At 35.9% G+C, this 15,878-nt stretch overlaps 1 protein-coding gene across 3 annotated transcripts in view; it reads right to left on the bottom strand.

Annotated features, from left to right (window-relative positions):
* DMXL2 (Dmx like 2) overlaps nucleotides 1-15,878 on the bottom strand; it is a 151,434-nt gene that overhangs the window by 114,895 nt on the left and 20,661 nt on the right. For 2 of the 3 annotated variants that reach the window (XM_042942020.1, XM_042942021.1), the window contains exons 2-6: nucleotides 10,176-10,301; nucleotides 7,015-7,086; nucleotides 4,686-4,764; nucleotides 3,760-3,895; nucleotides 2,823-2,889 (exon numbers count right to left, since the gene is read on the bottom strand). In XM_042942020.1, coding sequence (XP_042797954.1) covers nucleotides 2,823-2,889; nucleotides 3,760-3,895; nucleotides 4,686-4,764; nucleotides 7,015-7,086; nucleotides 10,176-10,301 — 480 coding nt within the window. Of the gene's footprint in view, nucleotides 1-2,822; nucleotides 2,890-3,759; nucleotides 3,896-4,685; nucleotides 4,765-7,014; nucleotides 7,087-7,679; nucleotides 7,727-10,175; nucleotides 10,302-15,878 lie in introns of those variants that run through there. The other variant, XM_042942023.1, reaches the window with a different exon arrangement.

Below are 15,878 nucleotides of genomic sequence, written 5' to 3'. Positions count from 1 at the left end.
ATAGAAAAAAATCAACCTCTTCCTTAAATCGTATCTAAAAATGATTCCACATAGATTTTAGACATAAATGTGGAAAACAAAAACACAAAATGTCCAGATTTTAGGGCACAGGTTCTTTGAGGTCCTCTAACCCCAGGAGCCTATTGACAGAATTCTAAGATATAAAGATATTTTTGATACACCCTGTATGCTCTCATGCCTTACCATTTTAGTGTGCAACTTCTAACTTATGGCATCTACGTATCTCTGCCTGAAGTTTCCTAGGACTTGTTTTTGAGTGCTGAGAACTACTGCTATACCATAACCAGCGCCCAACCAACAACTGATACATATGAAGAACATGTGTGAGGAACACAATGTTGTGAGGAACACCAGCTCCCAGAGTTACCCAGAGATCCCAACTTGTTAGTCACTTGCATGATAGCATACCCTTTATTCAGCCCCTTCACTTCCCTGCCTTAAATCCAGTATATTTCTTGGTGATCATTCCCCACATGAATTACTTATAGTTGAATCCTTGTCTCAGAATCTGCTTCTTGAGAAACCAAGACAACTAAGACTCAGAGTTACCATGAACTAGAGTGGTGAAAAACAATTACTTCTCTATTTTCATAACTGCTAACTGAAGGAAATGCTAAAGTTCAGTTACAAATAAAAGCGACAGACCAAAGTGGTATTAGTGGTACCTATGACTCTGTCTCTAACAGAAATCACAGATGTTTTAAGATTACACGACATTTGCTGTAAATATCTCAAAATAGTTTTTACACTCCTTACTACTTTGAAATTGTTATTAGGTAACTACTGAACTGCACATGATTGCAGTCTCTCTGTCAATAATATTGTGCAGTCTTCCTGTCTATATTGTCACCTGTTGAGCAACTATCTCTGGATCAACTAATTATTCAGCCACAAAACAGTTGAGAGTGTTCTACAACTAGAGATGAACTAAAAAGGATAAACTCTGGTGTTCTTGGAAAACCTATTCTTGTGTTTTAGTGTAATATAAAAGTTGTAATATAAAAGTTATACATATAAAAAAAGTTATACATATATAAAATATATATATATATGTATATATGTATATATATATACACACATATACATGTATATATGTATATATATAAAAAAGTTATATACATATAAAAAGTTATATATATAAAAGCTGTATATAATACAACAATTAAATACAATTAAACTTTATCCTGTGGGTTTTTTTCAATGTGTATTTACTTATTTTTGAGAAAGAGAGATGGAGAGCAAGGAGAGGAGGGGCAGAGAGAGGAGGAGAGAGAATCCCAAGCAGGATACATGCTGTCAGTTCAGAGTCTAGTGTGGGGCTCGAACTCACAAACCATGAGATCATGCCCTGAGCCAAAGTCAGATGCTTAACCGACTGAGCCACTCAGGCACCTGAAAACACCAGAAGATTCTTAAAACCTCTATAAGGTGGAGATGGGCAGGGAGGGCAGTCCTAATGGCACTGTACTTCTCAAATAGCAACACTGGTAGCTAGAAAGCAACAGAACCAGGACATAACCCTGAGAGAAAATTTTCAACACAATTCTAGTCCTAGCCAAATCAAGCATAAAAAAAGAACTCTTTAGGCTTGCAATACCTTCAATTTTTTTTTTTCCCATTCACCCTTTTCAGGAATCTACTGAAGAGTATCCCTATCAGGCAAGGGAAGAAGATAAATGATGCTAAGAAACAGGGCAAACAGAATCTCCTAAGGTTCATAAAATTCAAAAATGACAGCTCTGCTATTTTAGGCTTGGAGAGCAACTAAGCCAGAGTGGGGGCAAAAAAGTTTCCAGGGTAACTCTTATGTGGGATTATAGCAAGAGGAGATCCAAAGACTGCCAGAGGTTTGGGGGTGAATTAGGTATATACAAAATGAAGCAAATAGTAAAACAAAGTTACTAGTAACTCCAAAGTAATTATTCTGTGAAGAGCATTTTACACAATCTTAGCAATGTGAATATTTACCCAAATGTTATGAGATATCTACATCAGCAAGACAGGAGGAAGGGAAGTCAATGTGTATATGTGGCAAAAGTAGAGATGGGGATGGGGGACATCAGCCAGTGGACTGAAGTCTCAGATTCCACAGGAAGAAAAGAGAGGATACATAAAACTAAAAGGAAAAAAAAATCAAGAAATGGGAACATTAGCAAGTTACTTAGAAACATGAAAGGAAATACCAAAACACGCAATTTGACAAGTAACTCCCTCAGGACACAGGAATAAGAATGGGATGAAAGGAGTACTTCTTTCCATTGTGAATCTAGTAGTACTATTTCACTTCTTAAATTACATACATATGCTATTCTTTAAACATAAAAATTAATTTTGTAAAATGTAAATTTTAAACAAAGTCAAATAACATTTATTTTCCAAGTGCCTACTACCTACGGGGAGCATACCAGATCTCCCATTAATACTATCACTATTTTGGGGCGCCTGGGTGGCTCGGTCGGTTAAGCGTCCGACTTCGGCTCAGGTCATGATCTCACGGTCCATGGGTTCGAGCCCTGCGTCGGGCTCTGTGCTGACAGCTCAGAGCCTGGAGCCTGTTTCAGATTCTGTGTCTCCCTCTCTCTCTGCCCCTCCCCTGTTCATGCTCTGTCTCTCTCTGTCTCAAAAATAAATAAACGTTAAAAAAAAAAAAAATTTAAAAATACTATCACTTTTTCTGAGGCCAGCTTTGCAGAGTATGATTACCCCTATTTTTCTCAGATGAGAAAACTGAAAATGACAATGAAAAAGGAACATTTTTTGTTTTTTTATTTCTTTTGTTTATGTTTTATTTGGTCCTTTACCTTTCCAGCAGTAGCAAAATATTCACCATCAGGGGACCATTCCATCAAATGTACAGACACTGAGGTTCTAAAAAAAAAAAAAAAAAAGTTAACCAGTCTGCATTTTTAAAATCTGGAACACTGTATATATAAATGGTCAAAACAAGATTTTCATAACATATCAGAACAAGAGTGTTTTCATCTCCCTTAAAATACAAATTAATTATGAAAACCAATCCAAAGTTGACTTTGGAGATCCAAAGAAGAATGCAATCAACATGCATAAAAGAGATCTCCACCTACCTGCCCCATGAATGTCCAAAATATAACAAGTTAAAAACTGAGCTCACCCATCTCCCCTGGCTAAGTGGGTCCCTGCACATAATCCATACTGTCAGTGGTATAGCCATTCTTCCACTTAAGAGTAGCTGGCAACTTGTATCACATCTTCCTCTTCCCCATCCCTATCTACATCTCATCCATTAAGGAGTAATTCCCAAGTCCTGAGGTTGTAACTCGAAAAATATTTTTGTCCTTTTTTTAACCAATCAACTGTAACACAGAGGAAAGGTTAATATGGGTTTGGGTTAGAAGAAGTCCACTTTCGGGGCGCCTGGGTGGCTTGGTCGGTTAAGCGTCCGACTTCGGCTCAGGTCATGATCTCACTGTCTGTGAGTTCGAGCCCCGCGTCGGGCTCTGTGCTGACAGCTCAGAGCCTGGAGCCTGTTTCAGATTCTGTGTCTCCCTCTCTCTCTGCTCCTCCCCTGTTCATGCTCTGTCTCTCTCTGTCTCAAAAATAAATAAACATTAAAAAAAAAATTTTTAAAAAGAAGAAGTCCACTTTCTAGGCTTCTAAATGTAATGGTACTATCAAAAAACAGAGATCACTGTGCAAGGGAACATATTTTAGGATGACTGGTTTTTTTAATTAATGAGAACAACAGAGTTAGACACTAACTTGCACTGCCAGATGCACTTCCAATCATTTAAAACTGGAGGAATTTTATTATCAATTTCTTCCTCCTCTTCCAGAATGTCACCTCCTGGAGGAGCCCACAACTGAATAGAATCGGTTGCTGTCAACAATCTGTTATCTGAAAATTAAAGAAAGTTCTAATGAATACGCATGGCTTATCTGGAGAAAGAATTGCACATGTGGGCTTATATTTAGGTTTATAAACTATTCTGTGAAAACCAAGACATATCCATTTCAAAGTTCTAAGAATCCACTACACAAGAAAGGGTAAGTCTCGGGTGAAACTTGACAACAAAAAAGAAAAGCTTACTGGCAAAGAGCTACTGTGTATCAGGTAAATCTTAAAAACAAAACAAAACAAAAAAAGCAAAAGTACAATAACAAAACAAACGCAAAACACTCTGTTATGTAAACATAGAATGTTCTCAGGATATAAAACAGAACTAAAGATTAATGAAATTTGTTTTTCTACAAAATTAACCTTATTAATCATGAATGTAAAGAGGGGCAATGGCCATTATCATTAGGGGTTTCTAATCTTTCAAATTTAAAGACAAAATTTCCTAAAACACAAAAAATAAATGAGATAGGGGGTTTTTTTGGCCCTGTTTTATTTCTGAGTTTATTTCTTATTAAACACAGTGTAAGTGTTAACTAAGGAAACAAATCATCACTGTTTCCTAGAATAAAACATTCAAAGGCAGGGAATAAAAGCACAGAACTCAAAGTAAATTAAGCACTGTACAAAGCAGTATATACCAAGAAGAAAAAAAAATACACTCATTCACTAACAAAAAGAAAATATTCTACACTGACCATTTTATTATGAGAAACTATATTACATTGTAATCAGACATTTCTAAATGAACATTTACTCTTTATAATTTCTAAATATAATCACTAAATACCTTGAGGGTCCCATGCTAAATTGTATGTCACAGAACTCAAAAAAAACTGCCCCGTTTTAAGCCACTGACACTTGAGTTGCTGAAACATATAGAAAGAAAAAAGAAACATATATGTTTTTAAAGTAATATCCACAAATATTACCATTTTATCATTTTATTCACTTTAAGACTTTATGATCTAAAACAAAGATGTAAATATTTCACTATTATTTTGAAAATATTGCTCCTAAACTAACTTCCAATAGTTACTTATTATTTACTCTACCACATCAAGCTCCTTGCCATGCCCAAAGCATGTTCTCTCAGGCTTCCTTCCATGTCTATAAACACATTCTTAGATGTAGGACATGCTTTTTCTCTCTTCTCCACCTGCAAGCTCCCATGCTTACATCTATATCCAGCTAAATCACCACCTCTGCTGACATCCCGGCAGCAGCCATGGTACCCTTTACATCCCATTTTAACAGTGGCCACATGCATGTGTCTGAATCTCCTAGTAAACTCCAGCTCTTCAAGGTAGGAATTATGCCATAATAAGCTTTGTGTCTTGAGTGCTGTAATGGCTGGAACATATGCAGACACTCAATACATGTTTGTGAAAACAAATGCACATTAGAAGGAAGTGAAAATTATCATAATCCTATGGACTCAACATCTAAAATAAAACTAGATGTATCTCCCAAAGTCAACAAATTTGAACCACACAATATATACAATCCACAAATCTATATTATGTGTATTATATTTATTTGACTAATTTCCAGTCTTTTTTCTATTTTCATTCTAAAAGAAAGATTTAAAGTGCAAAAGTCAAAGGCCTTTGCCATGAAATACAGTAAGTGAAAAAAGTTGAGATATTTCTTTGTAGTACATAAATACACAATGTCCTTTTGTAAAGTATAGTGCATGTAAAGCCACATCACCTTAGGCAAGTTATACATCAACTGCTCGGCAAGTAGTAATAATTTAATAAACAGAAATTCCCTCTCTCTGTATGATACTTTTTAAATACTTAACAAATACTTCATTCAAGGTATCATGACCATCCAGAGCCAGAATTTTAAAATAACTGCAAAACCTGAATTTCATTATCTAAAAATAATTATATATATTTATAAATATATACATATATATTTATTTATATTTATATTTAAGTTTATTTATTTATTGGTGGGGGGAGAGGGGAAGAGAGGGAGAGAGAGAATCTCGAGCAGACTCCACACCATCAATGCAGATTTGGATGCAAGGCTCAAACTCACAAACCCATGAGATCATGACCTGAGCCGAAATCAAGAGTCAGATGCTTAACTGACCGAGCCACCCAGGCGCCCCTGTGAATTTTAAGTAAAATAAAATATAGCACCTAGAATGAATTTGAATGGTTGGTTCTCAATGTGATATGTTAGACCATTTAGCTGATTAGTGAGTTTACCTAAGCTCCTAACTCCTTCACTCAACAAGTATTTAGAAGCACCTATTGTATTCCAGGTCTTGTTCTAAGTACTTCAGATGCACCAATGAACAAAAGAAACAAAGCTCCATACCCTCATGGAGCTTACATTCTAAACAGTAAATAACAAATAAGATAAATGCTGTGGGGAAAAAGTTTGAAATAGAAGGATGAGGGGTTAAAATAAAAGTGGTTTTGTTTTAAAATGGGCAATTTTAAAAATGGGCGGATCCCCATTGGGAAGGTATTATTGAGAAAATACTTACAGGATCTGCAGGAGCTGACCTTGGAGTTACCCAGAGAAAGAAAAACATTCCAGACAAGAGAAAAAACAATGCAAAGACCTAAGATGGGAAAGTAACTGTTCAAAGAATAAAAATGCCAGTGTGGCTGGAGTAACATTAGAGGACAAAAATCGTAGGAGTCGAGCTCTGAGAGGTGTTAAGTGAGTACTAGAGGGAAAAAAGACTATAGAGTCTATTGTAAGGCTTTTTGGCTTTGTGTCTGAGAGAAATAGGGAGTTTTAGGTGGAGAAGTATGTCATGACCTGCTGTGTTGAGAAAAGAGAAGAGAAGGATATAAAACATATCAGAGACTACTCCAGCAATCTAGACAAGAAAAAATAGTAGTTCAACTAAGGTAGATTACAATTAACAAGGTAAATCTCAATTAGCAATATTATAGAAAACTAGGTTTCTAAAAGGTCTAGGGGTATATCTCTAGTGAATGTAGAAGATCTTACCATCAAAAGCACCAGACCAACTTCAGATGGGTATTCCAGACCACATTCAGCACTAGCTCTTGTAAGGCACTCTTTACTGCTATCAACTGGATTCTAAACTTAACTCTAAAAAACTTCTACTACCACTGAATACTTACACAATTTCTCTTATGAGAATTTATGCCCAAGGGCTCAAAAATACAAACAGCATTACCATACGAAGCTGCAATCTAAAAAGAAATGAACAAAGCATTAACATTTAGGAAAAGAAAATAAAGACAACATCCTTTTCACAATAACGTATAAGCTAATTACATATAATACAATCCCAACACAGTATTCATGATTTATTCCATCCCATAAATATAACTGGAAAAGAATTGGATTTAAGAATCCCTTCCCTGTTGTCAAAAATTCATCAGGCTTTACTTTACATATCAAATACAAGGTTGAACTATTCAAAGAAATCATCCTTTTCTGTAAGAATTTTTTTAACATAGGAATAACTTTATTAACAAAGATAGCATTTCAATGGCACATTTGCCAGAAATTTTATAATCCAGTGAAAAATAATATAAAAACCATGAGAAGCAGAAAAAGATATCAAAGAGTATTAAACAGGTATTCAAAAGACATCAAATAAAATGACATTAATTATACTATGAAACAAAAAAAAAATTCAATGGGGAAAATCATCTAGAAAAAGGAATAGAGAAAATGGACTAAGGAGAGATCAGAGACTCCACTGCAAGTGGAAGAGAAAGAGCTGACGTAGACGTCCCCATCGGACTTAAGATAGAGATCTGGGTTCCAGGTCACATACCTGATAAAAAGGGACATAAATCCTCTGTTCCTGGAAGCTACCAGAGCCTGGTAGAGATGATTTTTTTTAATATGAAATTTATTGTCAAATTGGTTTCCATACAACATCCAGTGCTCATCCCAAAAGGTGCTCTCCTCAATACCCATCACCCACCCTCCCCTCCCTCTCCCCCCATCAACCCTCAGTTTGTTCTCAGTTTTTAAGAGTCTCTTATGCTTTGGCTCCCTCCCTCTCTAAACTCTTTTTTTTTTCTTCCCCTCCCCCATAGTCTTCTGTTAAGTTTCTCAGGATCCACATAAGAGTGAAAACATATGGTATCTGTCTTTCTCTCTAAGACTTACTTCACTTAGCATAACACTCTCCGGTTCCATCCATGTTGCTACAAAAGGCCATATTTCATTTTTCTCATTGCCACATAGTATTCCATTGTGTATATAAACCACAATTTCTTTATTCATTCATCAGTTGATGGACATTTAGGCTCTTTCCATAATTTGGCTATTGTTGAGAGTGCTGCTATAAACATTGGGGTACATGTGCCCCTATGCATCAGCACTCCTATATCCCTTGGGTCAATTCCTAGCAGTGCTATTGTTGGGTCATAGGGTAGATCTATTTTTAATTTTTTGAGGAACCTCCACACTGTTTTCCAGAGTGGCTGCCTCAGTTTGCATTCCCACCAACAGTGAGAGAGGGTTCCCATTTCTCCACATCCTCTCTAGCATCTATAGTCTCCTGATTGTTCATTTTTCTAATAATTCCTTGAGAGCCAATTCCCAGTTCACCCTCCTCTTGGCAAGAGGGAATCAACTACAGGGAACAGACCAAAAACCATTCTTGCTGACACCTAGAACACTAAATTAGGTATATATATTTTTTAAAGGCCAGTCAAAAAATGTCTACTGTCATCTCAGGGCACTCTCATACCAAAAAGTGATTTTAACTGTCACTTAATATCTAACACTCTTTCCACGAAAAAGCTCTTAACCTACAATGGTAGGGAGGAAGCTACTTCAAATGCCCACCCGAGGTAAACACCAAGGCAAAAACTGTTAGGAATGATCACATTCAACTTGTCAGCTGATGAATGAATGATTATAATTGGCTAACATAGTCATAAATGACAAAGGTATCACCAAAAGGTCTGGCAATAAAGGAAATAAAAGAAGATGGCAATAAAAAAACAATAAATCGAAGGTGTCATTTTTGCCTTCTTTATCTTCAACCAGGTAAGGAAAAGTGGAAACAGGGTTATGAACACTAAGGTCCTATACATGAAAGGAAACTTTGCTCCCAGATAATTTATTGTGATCATTACCAGCCCATAAATAATTTACTAAAATTCATCTGGGAGAACTATCATACAACTCCAAGCAGGTTTAAAGATACCCTACTTGGTTTAAGGAAATGAACAATGAAAAATTAATGAAAGAAATCTGGCACTCTCAGTGTTCTCTAAGAGTAAGCAACGCTTAGTGGGGGAAAAAAACAGGATAAAAATCAGAAAAGCAGGAAACAAGTGTCAAAAAACACCAGGAAATTCAGTGTTTCGATACTAAGTCAATTACATCACTGGATTGCCAGATTGTGCCACATTTACACAAATACTAAAGCTTGATACAAGCAGCAAGGTGGGACGCTAGAAATAGTGTAATAATAATTTGTTACTTGGCATAAATTTGCATCATTACTATTTATCACCATGAAAATTCTGATTTAACATATCCTTGTTAAAATGTGTTATTTCTCAGTAAAAAACAATTGCTAGAACACTAAGACTATTTAAATCATTATAATTATTACAGGAAAAGTCTCATTTTTATACTGTGGAGATACTGAACTCTTCTACACAACACTGGCCTTACTGAGCTGTTAGAATATAGACTGAATATGCTACATTTACTTCACATACAACCAAAATTTGATGTATATCATGTTTGATGTGTATTTTGGGGGAGAGGTATATGTGAGATGCAAACTACTTTAAAATAAACCCTCTGTTTTAGAGTCTGAATGAATGAACCTTAAGATTCTTCAATTAATGAATAAACTTTAATTAAATTAACAGAAGCTCTACAAAGCTGCTGTTACATGACAAATATTATATTAGACACTAACAACTAGGCAGATTTTTTTATAAAAATTTAATGTTGCTGTGATTTGGGCAAGATAAGGGATGCTATGCAGACAAGAGAAAAGTTTACTTACTTCCCTACTACTGGCTTAACAGTTGCTAGAATTATCAACTAGCAGAACATCAGTATGCACAGGACCGTAAGGCCTATAGAACTTTCAAGACAGTGTACACCTGCAGAATAATCATCTCATTATCAGCTTAATGGCCCCTTACCATTTGTATACATCCTATCATTTTATCCACTCCTATCAACAACCATCTAAGCAAGGTATATTAATAAGAAATTGTAAACAAGCCTTGTATAAAAGGAGAAGAATGCATTAAAAGATGGCATTTAATAAGGTAATTAAATCCCTTACTCTTCCATGTTGGTTAGAACACTCCACACAGCTGACTTGGATGTTTCCATGCTTAGCACCAGGAATGATCTGCACACATTCAAAGTCACTTGCCAAAATAACAATATCACAGCCTGATCCATACGCCTAAAAGAGAAAAGTTTTACAGTATATAAGATATGTAACTTATGAATTATACCTTAGATTTTGTTGCCACCATAGAGTCTGACACATTTTTACAAAGATAGTTAATGTGAGAATATTTAGTTATCAATTTCCAAATAAGACATTAAAAGTCACATCATAAATAAATGCCACATAATAAAACAGGATGATGACACCCCATGAATTATCTTTCAACAACTAGTACTAACAAAGAAAGGATTTTTCTAGTTCTTCAACCCTACAGCCTAAGTCCCTGCAGGTCATAAATCTTCCTGTTCAGAGCTTCTCTCCAAAGCTCATCTTAGTGAGCCCTAAAGAATAAAACCTCCATCTGAAAATAATAAGGCATCAAAGGCTGCAACTGTGTTTCCAGGGTTCAAACCAGGCTTGACAAAGATCAAGAAAGAAATCAGATGAATTTTCCAACACAAATCCACATGGCTTAAAGAGCTAGTTAAATAGACATGAGCCCCCAAGGCAGAATTACATGCACTAAGGCAAAGACTAAACTTAAACTCATCAACTGCCTAAGAGTGAATCCATGATGCTGTCTGCCTCTCTCCTCCCCTTCAACCTTACAAGGTGTGAGGGAGAGAGGAAACCAGCCCAAAGTGGCTTCACACACACACACACACACACACACACACACACACACACACACAAATTAATTAACTTAATTTAATTTAAAAATAAACTGATTTATATAAAATGTTGACAAGTATAACTATATAGCCTGCAAAATAAAATAGAACACAAAATTAAGTTCCTGGAAAATTCCTTGTTCAACAAAACTATAACGAGTAAAACCAAATGTTTCTTCCTATTGCCACACTTCTTGATGTATGCTATTCCTGTTTTGCAACTTTGTGAATTTTATGAAGACATAAGGGGCAGAGGCAGAGCGTGAGGACACTTTTCCTTTTTCTCCCAAACTCAACTTGTGAGTAAATATTCAAAACAACCTAACAATCTAATTTTGAAGTGAAAAAGCCCCTTATATATACATGTGTGTATATACACCAAAAAAATGATTTATGAGGTGGTATTTTATCCCACAATTTCTACACCTTTAAGCAATATAGTCCTGTCCTACAAAACATAGATATCCAATAAATAAATAAATAAATAAATAAACAAACAAACAAACAAACAAAACAGATATCCAACAGCCAGGACTGAATGTGATGACATCGAACTCCATGACCTGTGTCCTGATGAGATCCACACATGGCTGCTAATGAAAGAGAAAATGAAGATAAAGACCAGATAGGAAGACAAATACTACTTCTACTGGTTACTAAAACTTCCAACACTGCCAAAATCCTGCTGCAACTACTATAAACCATCTTCAACTCATGTATTAATAAATACCAAAAAGTTCACCAAAAAAAAAAAAAAAAAAGAATGATTGGCAGGGGAAATATGGAAAAAAAATCACTTCTGGGAGGAAGTAACTACTTATATTCTTATAGACAAGGCAGATTTACTACACCAAGCACTCAAGAAAGCAAAACTGAAAGGGAATATTGAGCATAGGAGAAAGGAATGTTTGTATCACTCTAATGATCTTTAAAATTACATTATTAATCCTTACAAAAAAAAAAAAGAAAAAAATGTATAACTATGAATGGTGATGGATGTTGACTAGACTTACTGTGGTGATCATTTCACAATGCATACAGATAGTGAATCATGCTTCACACCTGAAACTAATATAATGTTATATGTCAATTATACCTCAAAAGAAAAAATTTTATTAAAATTACAAAAATAATCCTACCTTTGAACAATATTTCGAATTTTCCAAAGTGCTTTATAGTATTATCTCAACAAAGTGAATTGATGAAAAGAGCATCAACTGACGAATGGATAAAGATGTGGTTTATGTACACAATGGAATACTACTTGGCAATGAGAAAGAATGAAATCTAGCATCTGCAGCAATGTGGATGGAACTGGAGGGTATTATGCTAAGTGAAGTAAGTCAGGCAGAGAAAGACACCATATGTTTTCACTCATATGTGGATCTTGAGAAACTTAACAGAAGACCATGGGGAAAGGGAAGGGGGGAAAAAAAGTTACAGAGGGAGAGAGGCAAACCATAAGAGACTCTTAAGGACTAAGAACAAACTAAGGGTTGATGGGGAAGGGGGAGAGGGGAAAGTGGGTGATGGGCATGGTGAGGGCACTTGTTGGGATGAGCACTGGGTGTTGTATGGAAACCAATTTGACAATAAATTATATTTTTAAAAAGTTATTTGTATTAAAAAATAAAGTAAAGTGGTTACTAGAATCTGAAAAAAAAGAAAAGAGCATAAACTTTAGTTTGAAATCATATATGCAGGGTTTTCAATTTGGGTTCGGCCATTCTAAGTGATCTTAAGTTAGAAGTAACAGTTACCTCTTGGGACAACTGTGAAAATTAAAGTAGAAAATCTATTTGCAGAATGCTTAGCACACATCATTCATTTAAGAAGAAAAAACAAAAAAACAAACAACAACAACAACAAAAAAAAACATGGGACAACATGAAGTCCCAAGCCTGTGCTAGGGACTGGGAATATACAACCACAAGACGTGGGAAGTCTAACGGGAAGATAACCAAGTGAATCACCAGTCACAACTAAATGACAAACTGCCATGACAGAGATACCCACAAAGTATCAGAAGACAAAAGGTACTCAATAAATGTTATGTTACTCCCCCTTTAATCTTTGCAACAAACCTGAAAGGAAGATATCATTATCATTGTATAAAGATTAAAATTCATCAATTTGCCCAAGATTATATGGTTAATAAGGGGAAGATGTTCCAACTCAAGTCCTTACAATTTTTAGGCTATTTTCTCCTACATTACATGTCAACGATACTTAAAGTATTCCAGATAAATATTAGTATCCCTGCTTCTCTAAAGATGGGCCATTTCTAGCAACTGCTACTAGAGACAGATAGGCTTTTACTGATCAATCACCAAAAAGGATGTTTACTCTTCCCTAGATATTCAAAATGCCAGATCTTTTCCAGAGTACATGGACTATACTCCTTAGCTGTAGGGAATCTTGACATCTTTCTGATCCTGCAATATATGTTCTCAAACTTGGCTGCATCAAAATCAAAATTACCTAAGGAACCTATTAAACATACAGATTGTTTGGTCCCACCCCAGACTTACTAAATCAAAATCTTCATGGATAAAAGAATTTCACAATATCTACCAAAATTTTAAATATACTTTTTGATCAAACAACTCTTTAATTTACCCTACAAGCATACTTTAAAAAGTTTGCCAAAATATATGTAGAAGGATAGTCACTGCCTTACTATTTGTAACAGCAAAAACTGAAGATAATCATACTGTCCATCAGTAGAGGAGGTTAAATAAATTACTGACTATCCATATACTGGAACACTATGTAGCTACTAAAAGTTTAGACACCACAAGTCTAAAATGATCTCAAATTCCTCATCAAACTAATAATTCACATCAAAAGGGAGCAACTTGTGTCTAGTACTGGCTTCCTGGAACCCACAAGTAGGCATTACCTACGATTTTATATAATATCTATGATCATGGCGGGAGCAGAACCCCCCAAACTACTGCACACTAACAGTTTGCCAAAGTACAGAGGAAGCATATTCTTACTCTTTAGCTAAAGAGTCTAAAGCAGGGAAAAACAAGGGCCCCCAAATCAGTCAATACTGAATCACATACATTCTATAACTGAAATCTCACAAGATTTTAATGATTTACATAAGCATGTGTTTAGTATCTGTCAGGTTCCCACTACAGTGGAATGTCCATCAGAGCAAACATCCATGTCCTGTTTTACCATGTACTCCCAGCACTTCGCATTAGCAGCCCTCAATACATATACATATAGTGAATAAATGATTCAAATCTTCCCAATTTCTGGCTCTAGAAGTCTCAGCACCTTAAAACCTAGTCAAAGAACATGAAGTTCAGACAGAACTGACCAACTTTACAATAGTACCTACACAAGGAAAGAAAGATTTTGATTTTCCAGCCTAACAGTATATGGATTTAGAAGACCTACCAGAAGGGAATCTACCAAAGCCCTCCTCAGTAATTTATCATTTACTGAATACTTTACTATGATATAAGGCCATCTGCTAGGTCTTTAGGAACAATGTATCTTCACAGACCACCTTTAAAGATGGAGAAATCCAAGCCCAGAAAGGTAAGTAGTTTGCCCAAGGTCACAGAGTGAGGATTCGTTTGCTTTATAATAAAGCTCCTGCTCTTTCCCACTACTTCACCCCACCTCTACTCTATTAAGATGTCTTCCTAGTAATAGAAGGCCTATGTTCATCCTTGTAATCCCAAGTAATTTACCACAGCCCCTAGCACAAAGTACTTGGTAAAAACCAACAGCTAATAAGGTTTATACAAAACCTAGAATTACTTAAGAGATTCCCATTCTCTCAATTTTAGGGCAAAAGCAATTTTGTTTCCATTCTTCTTTTTCAGAATTCGGTCTTTAAGAGGAAGAATTTACAGTGCAGGAGGAAAAGAGGATGCTCACTGGAACTACACACAATTACTAAAATGAACCCATGGAGTAAGGAGTGGGCTCTTTCACTAGGTAAAAGAAATATGGACTTGGCGGAGCATACACTATTCCATATTGGGACGTAAGTCACAGGATCGTTGCTGGAAAGCAGGAAAGGGGGCAGTAAGCCTTTTCTGCAGCAAACGGAATCCCTTAGCCAGGTTCTTCTTCCCTCGGGTTCTTGGCAGAGCCACTGCTGTGCCATAGCACTATACACCAGTTGTAACAGTACCAACCTATAAAATGTTTTGTCTCAAAGTCAAGGATATGATTTGGCCCCAACACAGAGACAAATCCCAAGAAAAGAGAAAACATCTTAGAAAAACACACTTTCCCTCCATTCATGTGGGAGGATTTCTTTTATGGAAGAACTGAACTGCCCTGATGAGGATAAAGAATAACCAGCTGACAATCATGTCATATTAAGAGAGAATTCTGTAGCACAAGCCCTAACATCAAAGATATGCTTCAAATATATTAATCTTCACTTGCTTTAACCTTATCATTGGAAAACAAATCCATCCTTTTAGAAAAAAAAAAAAAAACTAGTCTGTGCTTTGAGCGCTAAAACCAAGAGTTTTCAACCTGGATGTAAGTCATAGATGGTCTCAGGAGGTCTCTGAACTCCTGGAAATTATATTTAAAGTCATGTGAATGTGCTTTTTTTCTTGTACCCACAAGACAAACCCATTAGTTTGTCTAAAAGAATCTCTTCCTGGAGAGCCCAGGTGGCTTGGTCAGTTGGGCGTCTGACTCTTGATTTCAGCTCAGGTCACGATCTCACAATTCGTGGGCTCCCTGCTATCAGCGTGGACCCTGCTTGGGATTCTCACTCTCTCTCTCTCTCTGTCCCTCCCCCACTCCTGCTAGCTTACTCCCTCTCTCCAAATAAATAAAACTTTAAAAATGTTTTTAAAAAGAATCTCTTCCTTAACAAAGTGCAGAGTGTGTCATATAACCCCATAATAATTCTATGGAAGCTAAAACT

Source organism: Panthera leo, chromosome B3 (genome assembly GCF_018350215.1).
Source record: "Panthera leo isolate Ple1 chromosome B3, P.leo_Ple1_pat1.1, whole genome shotgun sequence".
Classification (NCBI taxonomy): Eukaryota; Metazoa; Chordata; class Mammalia; order Carnivora; family Felidae; genus Panthera; species Panthera leo.
The sequence above is the reverse complement of the archived record's forward strand: the minus strand, read 5'-3'. Positions and strand labels throughout refer to the sequence as shown.